Raw genomic sequence first — 17,253 nt, 5'->3', positions numbered from 1 at the left:
ACAGCCGGGACTTGAACTAGCACCCATATAGGATGCTGGCACTGCAGGTGGTGGCTTAACCCGCTGTGTCACAGGCTGGCTCTGAAAGAACTGTCTTGTTCCTACATTTCTCTCAGTGAGCAGGTGGATACTGAAACTAAAACTATAATACCATTTATAACTGCTCAACAACTGGAATAATTAGGTGTAAGTCCACCACAACACGTATAGCCTTCAATGCTGAAAACTACAAAATGCTGATGAAATAAATCAGTGTGACTTAAATAAAAGAGATTCCATGTTCAAAGATTGGAAAGATCAACATAGTATGTATGTCATTTCTCCCTTGATTGACACACTGGTTTAGAATAGTTCCTTTCAAATTTCCAGTAAAAACTTTTTTTGCAGATTTAGATAAAATTATATGGAGAGACAATGAAATTAGGATAGTTAAAACAATCTTGAAAAGGAAAAATGAAAGGGAGTGAATTTATCTGAATTTAAGACTCATCATATTAGCTGTAGTAATCAAGTCTTGGTGAATATATAGACTCATAGATTAGTGGAATAGAGTAGAAAACCCACATATAAACTCTCACTGATATGCACAAGTATTTTTTCATAAATGAATAGAAGTAATTCAATGTAATTAGGATAGCCTTTTCAACAGTTGCTACTAGAGAAATTGGACATTGATGGCCAACAATTTTTTTAAGATAAACAAAAAATAAGTCTTGACCTAAGTCTTGCAGCCCATGAAAAAATGAACTTAAAATGGTTCACAGATTTTTGCATTTATAAAGTATGAAATTATAATGCTAGGTGTTGGCCTTGTGGTGCAGTGAGTTAAGCAATACCAGCATCTGATATGGGCACCAGTTTGAGTCCTCGCTGCTCCACTTCTGATCCGGCTCCCTGCTAATGTGCCTGGGAAAGCAGTGGAAGATGGCCCAACTGCTTGGCCCCTGCCCCCATGTAGGAGACAGGATGGAGTTTCTGGCTCCTGGCTCTGGCCTGGCCCAGCCCTGGGTGCTGTGGCCATTTGGGGAATGAACCAGCAGATGGAAAACATTTCTCTCCTCTGTCTTTCCTTCTCTCTCTGTGATTCTGTCTTTCAAATAATAAATAAATCTTCAACAACTATAAAACTTGTAGAAGATGATTTTTGGGATTTAGGGATAGGCAATGCATTTTTGACACCAAAAGCATTATCTACAAAAGGAAAAATTGATAAATTGAACTTCATTAGAATTAAAAACTTTTGTTCTGCAGATTGTTAAGAGGATTAAATACAAGGGGCCCATGCTGTGGTAAAGTGGGTGAAGCTGCTGCCTGTTACCCCGCATCCCGTATGGGCAGAAGTTCATGTCCCGGCTGCTCCAGTTCCCATCCAGCTCCCTGCTAATGCACGTGGGAAAGCAGCTGAGGATGGCCCAAGTCTTGGGACCCTGCCATACATGTGGGAGACCTGGAAGAAGCGCTCTCTCTCTCTCTTCACCCTCTCTCCTGCCTGCCTGCCCTCCCTCTCTTCTCTCTCTCCTTTCTCTTCTCTCTCTGTCTCTCCCCCTCAGTGTAACTCTGACTTTCAAATAAATAATTTTTTGAAAGATTTATTTTTATTTTATTTATTTGAAAGGCAGAGTTACACAGAGAGGAGAGGCAGAGAGAGAGAGAGATCTTCTATCCGATGTTTCACTCCCCAGTTGGCCGCAATGGCTGGAGCTGCGCTGATCTGAAGCCAGGAGACAGGTTCTTCTTCTGGGTCTCCCACGCAGATGCAGGGGCCCAAGGACTTGGCACATCTTCTACTGCTTTCCCAGGCCATAGCAGAGAGCTGGATAGGAAGTGGAGCAGCCGGGTCTCGAACCTGCTCCCATTATGGGATGCCGGTGCTTCAGGCCAGGGTGTTAACCCCCTGCAGCATAGCGCCAGCCCAATAATTTTTTTTTTTTAAAAAGAGGATTAAATACAAGATACAAACTTGGCAAACCACATATCCAGCAAAGAGATAGTATTTATACTAGATAATGTATCCTCAAAACTGAACAGCTAAAAACAAAGATCCTAACTGGAAAACATGAAAAAAACATTAATAGACATTTCTTGAGTAGGTTATGTAGGTGGCAAATTAGCATATGAAACTATGTTCAACATTGTGAGCTATTAGAGAAAGGCATATTAAAAGTAAAATTATATATCATTACAGAATAGTTAAAAACTATGTGACAAAAATCAAGTACTAGTGAGGATATGGAGAAACTGGAACACTCGGGTAGATGAGATTGTAAAATAATATAGGCCTCTAGAAAACAGTTTGACAGTAAACACACACCCAGACACACAGACACAGACACACACATACACACAAACCAAAAAACTATACTTGAAACTACCAATGACCCAGAAGTTGCATGCCTGGGCATTTGTCCTAGAGAAATGAAATTTTTGATCACGTTGTAACTTTTTAAAAAAGATTTTATTTTATTTGAAAAGCAGAGTTGCAGAGGCAGAGTCGGGGGGGATCTTCCATCCGCTGGTTCACTCCCCAAGTGGCTGCAACAGCTGGAGCTGGGCCACTCCGAAGCCTGGAGCCTGGAGCTTCTTCTAGGTCTCCCACATGCATGCAGGGGCCCAAGGACTTGGGGTATCTTCTGCATTCCCAGGCCATAGCAGTGAGCTGGATTGCAAGTGGAGCATCCGGGACTCGAATCAGTGCCCATATGGGATGCTGATACTGCAGACTGCAGCTTTACCTGCTATGCCACAGCGCCAGCCCCAATCACATTGTAATTTATGCAAGGAATGTTTACAGCAGCTTCATTCATAAAAAACAAACTGGAAAGCCTACATATCCTTTATTGGGTTAAGCAAACTGTGGAAATAATACTCAGCAATAAAATAATACTCAGCAATAAAAAGAAATGAACTATTGCTAATGCACAACAATGATAACTCTTCAGAGAATTATGCTGAAAAGAAAAAACCAGTGCTAAAGATTACATACTGCACGATTTCATTATGATTAATGACAAAATTATGGAAATAATTTCCTGAGCTTCAGAAGGGGGTGAGTGTGGCTTCAACGGACATCATGAGGGCTCTATGTTGGTGGAAATGTTTTATATCTTAACTGTATCAATATCAGCCTTCCATAAGTGATAGTGTACCTTGGGTTTCAAGATATTAACTTTGAGGTAAATCGGGTGAAGAGTTGTGCATTTATAGTTATCTCAAAATAAAAAGCTTAATACAAATTGTGGCCACTAGAAAAAAAATTTAAAAGAAAAGGCAAAATCAAGAAGAGATTGTATTACATGAACCCCAGAAAAGCTCATTGCAATTGGAATCTGAAACCATATCAATGACTTTTTCACATGTTGTTATATTAAAATCTCATGCAACAGTCAATTGGAAAATACCAATCATTGAGTTATGTAGCTCTTCCCATGTTGTACTCTATTTACAATATCAAAAAAACATTTTAAAATATTGTCAGAGAGGAGCTGGCTCCATGGCTTGGTAGGTTAATCCTCTGCCTGCGGTGCCGGCATCCCATATGGATGCCGGTTCGAGTCTCGGCTGCTCCACTTACAATCCAGGTCTCTGCTATGGCCTGGGACAGCAGTAGAAGATGTGCCAAGTCCTTGGGCCCCTGCACCCATGTGGGAGACCCAAAGAAAGCTCTTGGCTTTGGATCAGCACAGCTGCAGCTGTTGCTGCCATCTGGGGAGTGAACCAGCAGATGGAAGACCTTTCTCTCTGTCTCTCCCTCTCACTATCTCTAACTCTACTTCTCAAATAAATAAATAAAATGTTTTTTAAAAAATATTATCAGAGAGGGTTTAGCATTGGGCCCTGTGGAAGGTCATGGTGAGGGACATGTATTTTCCAAAATTGTAACTTTTGCTTGAAAGCTCCATTTTTTTCATTGGCACAAGTACTCTGAAGGGTTTTATTTGAAGTTAGAGATTTGTGTCATTCTTTGTCAAGAAAATTCTTGCCACATATCCAAGCCTCAGTAACCATAGTTTGATATTTCTCCTCTGACATTTAAGTGTTGACTACTTTAGTTCACCATTCAAACAGTAGTGCATGAGCTGTTTCTCAGAACCACCATCATACTTGCTGTGGACACAGATGCATTTTGTGGTTTGAATCATGTTGAATATTAAAAATATGCATACTTAACAGTTGACATTTAATAGGTAACATTTTTCCTGCCTTTAAAGTGCATTTTGAAGATGTTACTACCTTGATTCATGCTAAAACACTGTCGATTTATACATATATATATACATATACATACATATATATACATATATATGTAGTCACCATCAGTGCAAATGTCAATGTAGTGAAAAAGGCCAGTAGTGTTCTCTAGGGTCGTACACTACATTTTAGAAGCTGGTATTCTGCCTCATGTTTCCTTTAATGAAGTTTTAATGAAGTTTTACTTAGCCTAGAAATCAATTTGCATGTCTCTTTCCGTTGTTGGACAGAATTCTGACCTGTGGTGGTTGGTGTGAGCATGAGTTATTAAATTGGGTTGTAATACACATCATAATCCTAGGGGCTCTACAGGAGCTGTTAAACATGGAATTAACATGCTTTCTAGTTAGTAGTTCAGCTGGGTAGACAGTCTCTGCCCATGTGTTAGTTCTGGCAGCCACTAATCGTGCTGTTTTCTCATCATTGCCCTGCCACTCTTCTTGCAATGTTCTGAGCATTGCCGCATAAACCAATTTATCATGATTAGTATTTCTTTACAAGTTGGATTTGATAAATTCTCTACTGAAGGTGCATCTACACTTTTCTTTTAGAGCGAAGTGCTGTTGTTTAGTGATACCTTCCTGCTTGCTTTCCACTTTGAGGCCTGTGTCCTCCTTACATCAAGGGTAATAATTTTGTTTTGACTGCTTAAGCTGCCAATGTCTACTACACGGGAGGGATTACTGTATTGTATGTGACACGTCACTTGAATACATGAAATCCTGTTAATTTCTAGTTGATCTCTGGAAGAAGAATTTTCATATAATTTTGGAAGAGTTTATTCATTTCTTTAACAAGGACTCTGATGCTGTCTGTGTCTGTGCAGCAAAGAGTGATGCAGTGTGCCTAGCAAAACAGAGGACAGGAGAGACTGAAAACTCAATTTTGAATTCCTATATTAGGCACCTGAAAAATCTACCTTCCTCTAAATAGGCTGCTGGTAGGTAGGAAACGCATGGTCAAGTGTGTGGGATAGTTGAGGTGCCTCTGACTGGAATTAAGAGTACTGAAAATTCATTGTAACCTTAAAATTGTGAATTTTTATTTACTGGGTTTGGGTCTTCATATATTCTGGAAAGTCTATGTAACATCCACACCACAAGAGATATCACTGGTAAGAGTTCATATAACTATGCTACAATAATGCTTACAAGTTGATACTTTAAAATCATTTGAGCTCATTTTGCTGCTGAAAGACAGATCATTTGGGAAAAAAATGGATGGTACAAGTAAATGTTGAAAGCCAATTAAAAACATTAAAAACCCATGATTACCATTAATTTCACTGGCTAAAACAGCTATTTTAAAATCTTACCACACTTTCCTAAAGCTCTTGCCTTAAATAAATTATTCTTTTTTGCTTAAAACTATTTTTCAAAATTATTTTTCTTTTTAATACTTATTTTATTATTTTATTGATAATAAACTAATTTTTGGAATAGTTTTATATTTAAAGAAAATTTGTATACCCAGTACAAGAGTTTTCCATATATTCCATACCCAGTTTCCCTTATTATTAACATATGATAATGGGTTGGATAATGTTTCCCAAAAGATATTTCAAAGTTCTAACCCTAAATGTTTGTGTTTTTTTGTGGCTATTGTGAATGAGATTTCATTTTTTTTTTTTAGGATTTATTTATTTATTTGAGAGGTAAAGTTACAGACAATGAGAAGGAGAGACAGAGAAAGGTCTTTCCTTCCATTGGTTTACTCCCCAGATGGCTGGAATGGCTAGAGCTGTGCTGATCTGAAGCCAGGAGCCAGGAGCTTCTTCCTGGTCTCCCATGCGGGTGCAGGGGCCCAAGGACTTGGGCCATCTTCTACTGCTTTCCCAGGCCATAGCAGAGAGCTGGATTGGAAGAGGAGTAGCCTGGACTAGAACCAGCTCCCATATCGGATGCCGGCACTACAGGCAGAGGATAACCTACTGCACCACGGAGCCGGCCCCCCTAGATGTTCTTTTAGCGTAAGCTGGACTGACCGAAGCCAGGAGCTTCTTCCAGGTCTCCCACATGGGTTCAGGGACCCAAGCGCTTGGGCCATCTTCTACTGCTTTCCCAGGCCATAGCAGAGAGCCGATTGGAAGAAGTGCAGCCGGGACTCGAACCTGCTCCTATATAGGATGCCAGTGCCACAGGCAGCAGCTGTACACACTATGCCACAGTGTTGGGCCCCAGGAATTTCTTTTTCACTGAGTTCATCATTAACATATAAAAAAGCTGCTGTTTTTGTAACCTGCAACTTTACTGAATTGGTTTGTCAGTTCTAACAGCTTTGTTTTTAGCTCTTGTCTGTACTGCTGAGGAACAGTGGTCTTTGCTTTTTACTTGTTATACATTATTGTTAGTGCCACATTAAGCCTGTGATTATAAAATAAATTGAAATTGTTGTAAAAATTAAATTACCTTAGAGGTCATTTGTTTGCCATTTCTAATAACCTTTTCTGTTGTTTTCTAAGGTGCCTGCTTACCCAGGGATTTCAAAGTTGTTGTGGAGCCCAGCTGCTCCTAAATTCTCTGTTCCAGAATCCATCATGAAGAAAACCCTATATCCAAAATACGAGGTAACATATTGAATGAGTTTTATACTACTATTACTACTGTTGTTATTTAATAATTAAATTGTATAATTGATTATGATATTAAATTTTACTGGGCAATTAATTGTCAGACAACTACTGCTATAATCAAGATTGATTGGATGGCCCTGCAGATATTATTTTTACTCATATATGTCTAAATAATTATAAGTATGTATCATTACATATTTGAATAAACATGTATCTATATACTAAAATTATGATTTTATATATTCATATAATATATTGCTGTAATTTTATATATTACATCTATTTCTTTTTAAAAATCATAAATATATATATGTACCCAACACAAGACCAGACAAATGTGCAAGGTAAATATTAGATCTAAAGGGAAAAACAAATTACAGTACAATAGTGGGGACTTCAACACCTTCCTGTCATCAATGGATAGATCATTCAGACAGAAAGTCAAAAATATATGTCAGAGTTGAATCACACCATAGACAAAGGGACTAACAGAAATTTATGTAACATTTCATTCAACAGCTACAAAATATGCATTCTACTCATCTATACATGGAACATTTTCTAGGATAGCTTATATATTATGCTATAAATCATATCTCAGAAAATTGAATAACATCGAAATCATACCATGTAACTTCCCAAGCAATAAAGGAATAAAACTAGAGGTCAACAAGAAAAAAAATAGAAAATTTAACATTAATGTAAATAGAACAACATACTACTGAATGACTAAGGGATCTCTGAATGCATTAAAAAGACAATTTAAAAATTTCTTGAAGCAAATTAAAATGAAAACATAACATACCGAAACCTGTATGCTGTATGTAATACAGCAACATAGTAATAAGAGGTGTTTATAGCAGTAAGTGCAACATTAAAATAATAGATTTATTTTTTATTTTTTTATTTTTTATTTATTTTTTTGACAGGCAGAGTGGATAGTGAGAGAGAGAGAGACAGAGAGAAAGGTCTTCCTTTACCCTTGGTTCACCCTCCAATGCTGCGGCCGGTGCATGGTGCTGATCCGAAGGCAGGAGCCAGGTGCTTCAACTGGTCTCCCATGGGGTGCAGGGCCCAAGCACTTGGACCATCCTCCACTGCACTCCCGGGCCATAGGAGAGAGCTGGCCTGGAAGAAGGGCAACCGAGATGAGATAGAATCCAGCACCCCGACTGGGACTAGAACCCGGTGTGCCGGCGCCGCAAGGCGGAGGATTAGCCTGTTAAGCCATGGCGCCGGCCAAAATAATAGATCTTTGAAATGTTATACTTATCCATGTTACTTTAGCAAGTCGAGAAGGATGTTCTGTTTTCTTTTTGAAGGAGTATCTTGCTGAGGATTCAAGACATGTGGGCTCTTTAGAGGGTCTTCATTGAGTTGTCATTCACTTCTAAAGTGCATTTTGAATTAATTCAATATTTAAAAAATTTCACATTACCCAAATACAATTATTAATCTGCTTTCTTCTTCCCTTAAATGATGTTTCCTTACTCTCATATTATATTGGTTATTTTTAGGATGAGAAACTCCAAGAGAAGAAAAATAAAATCATCTCTTATTCTTCTCCCGTAGGCAATTACTGTTCAGTTTTTGGTCCATTTCCATTCATTTGTAAAAAATTCTTCCCCTTATTACTCTTCTTTTCTTCTTATTTTTCCCTCTTAAAATGATGAGCATTGCTGTGCATGTTTATTTTTTGAAATTTGCTTTATTTTCATTTCATTTGGAAAGGTAGAGACACGCCTCGAGATAGAGACAGAAAGACATACACAGAGAAATTTCCCATTCATTGGTTCACTTCCCAAATGCCTGCAACAGCCACAATTGGGTCAGGTTGAAACCAGGAATCCAGAAGTAAGTTTGCATCTGTGGGAGGCAAGAACCCAAGTACTGTAGCCATCACTTTTACTTCCCATGGTGTGCATTAGTTGGAAACTGGAATTAGTAGTGGATATAGGACTATAATCCAGACACTCCAATTGTGGGATTAGGCGTCTCCAGCAGCATCTTCACCAGTGCTCAAAAGCATAAATTTTAAATGGGATTTAGGATTATTATATTTGTACAGAATTTTAGCCAATTTACAAGAACACATGTATCAGAAAGAAGAAGAACAAAAAAGTTAAAATCATGGGGAAAGCATAAGAATGGTAATAGTGTAACAAAACCAGAGATAAGAGTAATAGAAATAAATCAATCTGTATGTGCTGTTGCTTGAAATAAGGTTATGAATTTACCTCTTAGTTTGCCAAAATCAAGACAAGCTTAGAATGATGTTCATATTTGACCTGTCCATACCACATATTTGGAATGCTAATACTAAGATAGCTTTATAGTTCTTTAATTACTTAGTCATGTTGGATTATTGCTAAATTTGTATTTAATTCTGGTGGAACATTTTTTTTTTAGTATGTACTCATGGAAGAAGTATGTGTGTAATGTATATTTTCCTTTGTTGGATTTTGTTATCAGTGTTATCCTTGTTTCAGAAGTTAATTGGGTAACATTCCATTTTTTTAATATCCTGTAATTAATATTTCTTAGAAATAATTTAAAAAATTTGGAAGAACTGACTTTCTGGACTTTTTTTTTATTAAACTTTTATTTAATGAATATAAATTTCCAAAGTACAGCTTATGGGTTACAATGGCTTCCCCCTCCCAAACTTCCCTCCCGCCCGCAACCCTCCCCTTTCCCGCTCCCTCTCCCCTTCCAATCACATCATGATTCATTTTCAATTCTCTTTATATACAGAAGATCAGTTTAGTATATATTAGGTAACGATTTCAACAGTTTGCCCCCATATAGCAACACAAAGTGAAAAAAAAATACTGTTGGAGTACTAGTTATAGCATTAAATAAGAGCGTACAGCACATTAAAGACAGAGATCCTACATAATATTTTGTAAAAATTAATTAATTTTCTATGCCATTTCCAATTTAACACCAGGTTTTTTTTTTTATTTCCAATTATCTTTATATACAGAAGATCGATTCAGTATATAATTAGTAAAGATCTCATCAGTTTGTACCCACGCAGAAACACAAAGTGTAGAAATACTGTTTCAGTACTAGTTATAGTATCACTGCACATTAGACAACACATTAAGGGCAGATCCCACATGGGATGTAAGTACACAGTGACTCCTGTTGCTGACTTAACAATTTGACACTCCTGTTCATGGCGTCAGTAATCTCCCTAGGCTCTATTCATGAGTTGCCAGGGCTATGGAAGCCTTTAGAGTTCGCTGACTTTGATCTTATTCCGATAGGGTCATAGTCAAAGTGGAAGTTCTCTCCTCCCTTCAGAGAAAGGTACCTCCTTCTTTGATGGCCCCGTTCTTTCCACTGGGATCTCACTCACAGAGATCTTTCATTTAGGTCTTCTTTTTTTTTTTTTTTTCTTTTCCATGGTATCTTGGCTTTCCATGCCTACAATACTCTCTGGACTTTTAAAGTTTTTTTTTTTTTTTAAACTTTTAAAAAACTTTTAAAAAAATATTTAAATTTTTTTTCCTAATTCTTGGTCCTTTATGTTTACTCTTTCTGTCACTCTTGTCCCAAGACATTGCCAAATCTGCAGTTCAAATTTACAGCTGTTTTGGCAAACATTCTGAGTGAGAAAGCACTTTTGAATAAGGGGTCTACCTTTCCAGGTCTTATCTGTTCTTAGATTTTGGCACATTATCATTTCATCTTGTTAGCTCTTTGATGCTTTGAAGATTATGGTTTTCATATTACATTGTCTTCTGCAGAATTATTGCCCACTCTTATAATTAAAAGCAGAAATGATAACTGATTTTTTCCATGTTATGTATTTTTTTGTGTCTCTGAGTTGGAGTCTGTATTTATTATTTTACTTAACACTTATTCCTGAGAAAGGGTGTGATAATTTTGGTTACTTCTGCATACCAACTTCAGCAGTATCCCTGCAGTAGAGTAGAAGGCGTTTGCGTCAGCTATTATATAAGCAAAAACTGTAATTACTCACTTAAAGCAGATTAGTTTTAGCAGTGTTTTGAGAGATTTCAAGGTTCTAATATATGAGCCATATTCTCCTTTTAAAGTAAGCAACTACTGATAGTAAATGCTGCTGCTTTGACATGTATAAAATATGGTATTAAGGTTTTGGTTCTTGTTGTCTTGAAAACATACTTTAAAATATGTAATAGTTGCTGTTTCTTTTTATTTAAGTATTTTTTATAAGCATATGAGAAAATAGTTCTGAAATCTCTTACATATCATGTAATTTGTCTTTGGAAAAGAATGATGAAACTGATTCAGTATCTTTCTGGTATGTCTAATATTTCTGTTAACTAACATTGTGCTGTAGATGTTTCTTCTTTTGTTATTTCTAAATTAAATTTATTTAGTTTTAGATTCATTCCTAAAACTACAGCAAAAAAGGTGAGCAAAAATTTCTAAATTACCTGTAGCAGTCTGCATTGTTAGTAATTATTACATAATACTTTTACTTTTCATTTATTTTTTGAATGTGTAACGATTTATTTTCTTTTCATAAATACAACTTTAGGAATGTAGTGATTCTTCCCACTGTTCCTGCCCTCCCACCTATACTCCCACCCCTCATTTTCATTCCTCTCCTATTCCCATTCTTATTTTTTACAAAGATCTATTTTTAATTAAATTTATACTCATGCAATTAACCCTATACTAAGTAAAGAATTCCACAGATTGTATGAATAAAAAAGAACTGTTCCTCAACAGATGAGACCAGGACTATTGAAAGTCATTGAATCTCGAAGTGTTAACTTCACTTCTATAGATTATCTTTTAGGTACTATGTTATCACAGATCAAGGAGAACATATGGTATTTATCCTTGTGGGACTGGCTTATTTCACTAAGTATGATGTTTGATTTCATCCATTTTGTTACAAATGACAGGATTTCTTTTTTTTTTAACTTCTGTGTAGTATTCCATGGTGTACATAACCCATAATTTCTTTTTTTAGTCTTCACTTGTTGGGCATTTGTGTTGATTCCATATCTTACATATTGTGAATTGCGCTGCACTAAACATGGGGGTACAGAAAACTCTTTCATATACTGATTTCATTTCTCTTGGGTAAATTCCCAGTAGTGGAATGGCTGGGACATATGGTAGGTCTATATTCAGATTTCTAAGGTATCTCCATACTGTCTTCCAGTGACTGCATTAGTTTACATTCCCACCAACACTGGAGCAGGGCACCTTTTTCTCCACATCCTCGCCAGCATTTGTTTGTTGATTTCTGTATGAAAGGCAGTCTAACTGGGGTGAGGTGAAACCTCATTGTGGTTTTGATTTGCATTTCCCTGATGGCTAGTGATTCTGAGCATTTTTTCATGTGTCTGTTAGCCATTTGGATTTCCTCTTTGGAAAAATGCCTGTTTAAGTTCTTTGCCCATTTCCTTTCTTTTTTTAAAAAAATTATTTGACAGGTAGATTACAGACAGTGAGAGAGAGAGAGAGAGAGAGAGAGAGAGAGAGAGAGAAAGGTCTTCCTTCCGTTGGTTTACTCCCCAAATGGCCTCAATGGCCAGAGCTGTGCTGATCTGAAGCCAGGAGTCAGGTGTCTCCTCCTGGTCTCCCATGTGGGTGCAGGGGCCCAAGCACTTGGGCCATCCTCCACTGCCTTCCCAGGCCACAGCAGAGAGCTGGACTGGAAGAGGAGCAACTGGGACTAGAACCCAGTGCCCATATGGGATGCTGTCGCTGCAGGCGAAGGATTAACCTAGTGCACCATTGCGCCGGCCCCTTGCCCATTTCTTAAGTGGGTTGTTCTGCTGTTGTTGAGTTTCTTGATCTCTTTATATATTCTGGTTATTAATGCTTTATCAATTGCATAGTTTGCATATAGTTTCTCCCATGCTGTCTGTTGCCTCTTTAATTGGCTGAGTGTTTATTTTGCAGTACAGATGCTTCTCAATATGATGTAATCCCATCTGGCAATTTTGGCTTTGATTGCCTGTGCCTCTGGGGTCTTTTCCAAGAAGTCTTTGCATATGCCAGTGTTTTGCAGGGTTTCCACAATGTCCTCTAATAATTTGATGGCATTGAGTCATAGATTTAGGTTTTTAATTCATTTTGTGTAAAGTGTAAGTTAAGGGTCTTGCTTCATACTTCTGCATATGGAGATCCAAGTTTCCCAGTGCCATTTGTTGAAGAGACTGTCCTTGCTCCAGGGATTTATTTTAGTCCCTTTGTCAAAGATAAGTTGGTTGTATGGTTGATATGGTATGGTAAGTTGGTTGTAGGTAGATTTCTGGCATTTCTATTCTGTTCCATTGGTCTATGTATTTGTGCCAGTACCAGACTGCTTTGATTATAACTTCCATGTAGTATGACTTTTTTTTAAAGATTTATTTATTTATGTGAAAGGTAGAGTTAGAGAGTCAGATGCAGAGAGAAAGAGAGAGATCTTCCATACTCTGGTTCACTCCCCAAATGGCTGCAATGGCCAGAGCTGTGTTGATCCGAAGCCAGGAGCCTGGAGTTTCTTCTGGGTCTCCAACGTGGGTGCAGGGACCCAAGGACTTGGGCCATCTTCTATTGCTTTCCCAGGCCATAGCAGAGAACTAGATTGGAAGTGGAGCAACTGGGACTCAAACAGATGCCCATCTGGGATGCCCAGCACTGCAGGCAACAGTTTTACCTGCTATGTCACAGCACTGACCCCTGTAGTATGTCTTGAAATCTGTTATTGTGATGCAGCCAGCTTTGGTTTTTTTGTATAAGATTGCTTTAGCTATTTGGAGTCTCCTGTGTTTCCATATGAATTTTAGCATAGTTTTTTCTATGAGAAGAATGTCCTTGGTATTTTGATTGGTATTGCATTGGATCTGTAGATTGCTTTCAGTAGTATGGACATTTTGATAATATTGATTCGTGTAATCCATGAACATGGAAGATTTTTCCATCTTCTATTTCTATTTATTGTTTTGTAATTCTCATCTTAGAGTTCTTTAACAGCTTTGGTTAAATTTATTCAAGGTATTTGAATTTTTTTTGTAGCTATTGTGAATGGGATTGATCTTAGAAATTTTTCTCGGCCATGGCATTGTCTGTGTATAGAAAGGCTATTGATTTTTGTGTGTTGATTTTTATTCTGCTAATTTATCAAACACTTCTATGAATTCTGATCATCTCTTAGTGGAGTCTTCTGGATCCCCTATGTATAGAATCATGTCATATGCAAATAGGAATAGTTTGACTATTTCTTTTTTCTTTTTCTTTTCTTTTCTTTTCTTTCTTTCTTTCTTTTTTTTTTTGAGTAATGGTCTTGACTAAAACTTCCAGGACTATATTTAATAGCAGTCATGAGAGTGGGCTTCCTTGTCTGTTTCCTGATCTTAGTGGGATTGCTTTCAGCTCTTCTCCATTCAGTAGGATGCTGGCCATGAGTTTGTCATAAATTGCCTTGATTGTGTTGAGGAATGTTCCTTCTATACCCAATTTGCTTAGAGTTTTCATCTTGAAAAGGTATTGTAGTTTATCAAATGCTTTTCCTGATCTATTGAGATAATCATATGGTTTTTGCTCTTCAGTTTATTAATGTGATAAATCACATTGATTGATGTCAATGTTGAATCATTTCTGTATACAGGGATAAATTCCACTTTGTCTGGGTGAATGATCTATCTCATGTATTGTTGGATTTGATTGGCTAAAATTTTGTTGAGGATTCTTGCATCTGGGTTCATCAGGGAAAGTGGTCTGTAGTTCTCTTTCTCTGCTGCATCTTTTCTGGGTTTAGGAATTAAGGTGATGCCAGCTTCATAGAAGGAGTTTGGGAGGATTCACTCTCTTTCAAATATTTTGAATAGCTTGAGAAGAATTGGAGTTAGTTTTTTAAATGTCTGGTAGAATTCAGCAAGGAGGCCATCTGGTCCTGGGCTTTTCTTTGCTGGGAGGGTCTTTATTACTGATTCAATTTGTGTGTTGGTAATCGGTCTATTTAGGTTTTGTATGTCTTCAGGGTTCAATTTAGGTAGGTTTCATGGATCTAGGAATCTGTACGTTTCTTCTAGGTTTCCCAGTTTTTGGGTTTTTGGCATGCAGGTCTTTGTAGGCATTCCTGATAATTCTTTTTTTTTTTTTTCTGTAGTGTCTGTTGTTACATTTCCTTTTTCATCTCATTTTATTGATTTGGTTCTTTTCCCTCCTTTTTCTGATTAGTTGAACAAATGGTGTGTCAACTTTATTTTTAAAAAACCTGTTCTTCATTTTGTTGATCTTTTGTATGTTGTTTTTTCTTGGTTTCAATTTTGTTGATTTCTTCTCTAATTTTAATTATTTCTTTTTTCCTACTAGTTTTGAGTTTGATGTGTTGTTGTTTTTCTATGTCCTTGAGATGTATTGATAGCTTATGTATTATTGATGCTTTTCCAACTTTTTGCCATAGGCACCAATTGCTATAAACTTTCCTCTTAACACTGCTCTTACTGTATTCCATAAGTTTTGATATGTTGCATTGTCATCTTCATTTGTTTACAGAAGTTTTTGATTTTTCAGTTGACCCACTGTTCATTCAGGAGCATGTTGTTCAGTCTCCATGTGTTTGTGTATGTTCTAGGGATTCCTGAGTTGTTGATTTCCAGCTTCATTACATTGTAGCAGAGAAGATGCATGGTATGATTTTGATTTTTTTGAATTTGCTGAAACTTGCTTTATGGTCTAGCATGTGGTCAATAATAGAGAAAATTCCATGCATCTGATGAGAAGAATGTGTATTCTGTGACTGTAGGATGGAAATTTCATAGATATCTGTTAACTCCATTTGGTCTGTAATGTTGATTAACTCTGTTTTCTTGCTGATTTTCTGTCTGGTTGATATGTCCATTGCTAAAATGGGGCATTGATGTCCCCCTTTACTATTATATTAGAATCTGTGTCTCCCTTAAGATCATTAATATTTCTTTTAAATAGCCAGGCACCCTGTAATTAGGTGCATATACATTTGTAATAGTCACATCTTCCTATTGAATTGGTCCCTTAATCATTACATGGTGCCTTTCTTTGTCTCTTTTAACAGTTTTTGCGTTAAAGTCTATTTTGTCTGATATTAGGATGGCTGCACCAGCTCTTTTTTGGTTTCTGCTAGTATGGAATATTTTTTCCATCCTTTCACTTTCTGTCTGCTTGTCTGTTGGTGAGATGTGTTTCTTGCTGGCAGCAAATAGATGGATTTTATTTTTTAAATGTGTCTTTTTAATTTTTTTTTTTTGTTTTTTGACAGGCAAAGTGGACAGTGAGAGAGAGAGACAAAGGTCTTCCTTTTGCCGTTGGTTCACCCTCCAATGGCTGCCGTGGCTGGTGTGCTGCAGCTGGCGCACCGTGCTGATCCGAAGGCACAAGCTTCTCCTGGTCTCCCATGGGGTGCAGGGCCCAAGCACTTGGGCCATCCTCCACTGCACTCCCTGGCCACAGCAGACAGCTGGCCTGGAAGAGGGGCAACCGGGTCAGAATCCAGTGCCCCGACTGGGACTAGAACCCGGTGTGCCGGCGCTGCAAGGCAGAGGATTAGCCTATTGAGCCGTGGCCCCGGCGATTTTATTTTTTTAATCCATTCAAACAGTCTGTGTCTTTTAACTGTAGAGTTGAGGCCATTTACATTCAAGGTGACTATTGATAAATAACTACTTGGCCCTGCCATTTTCCCATAAATATTCCTAGTGTTTACTTTGAACCTCCTTTTTACTTTTGCTGGGAGTTTTTCTGCCTTCCCCTTCTTTCATAGTGATGACCATGTTTCTGTGTTTTGGTTTGTAGCACATCCTTAAGAATCTTTTATAAAGCTGGACAAGTGGTGATTAATCTTTTAGTTCCTGTTTGTTACGGAAAGTCTTTATTTCACCTTTATTCATAAATGAGAGCTTTGCAGGGTATAGTATTCTGGGTTGTCAACTTTTTTCTCTTAAGACTTGGAATATATTTCTCCATTCTCTCCTAGCCTGTAGGGTTTTGATGAGAAGTCAGCTCTGAGTCTTTTGGAGATCTTCTGAAAGTAATCTGGTTTTTCTCTTGTGGACATTTTAGAATCTTTTCTTCCTGTTTTACTGTGGAGAGTTTGACTACAATGTATTGCGGTGAAGATCTTTTCTGATCATGTCTATTAGGAGTTCTATGTGCCTACTGTGCTTGGACATCACTTTCTCCTAATTAGGAACATTTTCTATAATTATTTCCCTAAAAAGGTCTTCTAATCCATTTTCTCTTTCCACCCCTTCAGGAATTCCTATGACTAGTATGTTTTGTTACTTGATGGTATCCCATAAATCTCCTACACTTTTTTCTAATTTCTTCTTCTTCTTCTTCTTTTTTTTTTTTTTTTTTGGCTTGACTGTAAAATTTCCAGGGATTTGTCTTCTAACTCAGATATTCCCTTTTTCTGCCTCATTAAGTCTGTTCTTTAGGCTTTCCACCACATT

General features: G+C 37.4%; 1 protein-coding gene across 1 annotated transcript in view; it reads left to right on the top strand.

Moving 5' to 3' along the window:
- TTC6 (tetratricopeptide repeat domain 6) overlaps positions 1 to 17,253 on the top strand; it is a 267,326-nt gene that overhangs the window by 142,104 nt on the left and 107,969 nt on the right. Inside the window, exon 8 of the mRNA XM_062206582.1 lies at positions 6,710 to 6,814. Coding sequence (XP_062062566.1) covers positions 6,710 to 6,814 — 105 coding nt within the window. The remainder of the gene's footprint in view (positions 1 to 6,709; positions 6,815 to 17,253) is intronic.

This window comes from Lepus europaeus, chromosome 11 (assembly GCF_033115175.1).
Source record: "Lepus europaeus isolate LE1 chromosome 11, mLepTim1.pri, whole genome shotgun sequence".
NCBI classification, from domain to species: domain Eukaryota; kingdom Metazoa; phylum Chordata; class Mammalia; order Lagomorpha; family Leporidae; genus Lepus; species Lepus europaeus.
Note: the sequence above shows the minus strand (reverse complement) of the source record. Positions and strands in the feature narration are given on the sequence as shown.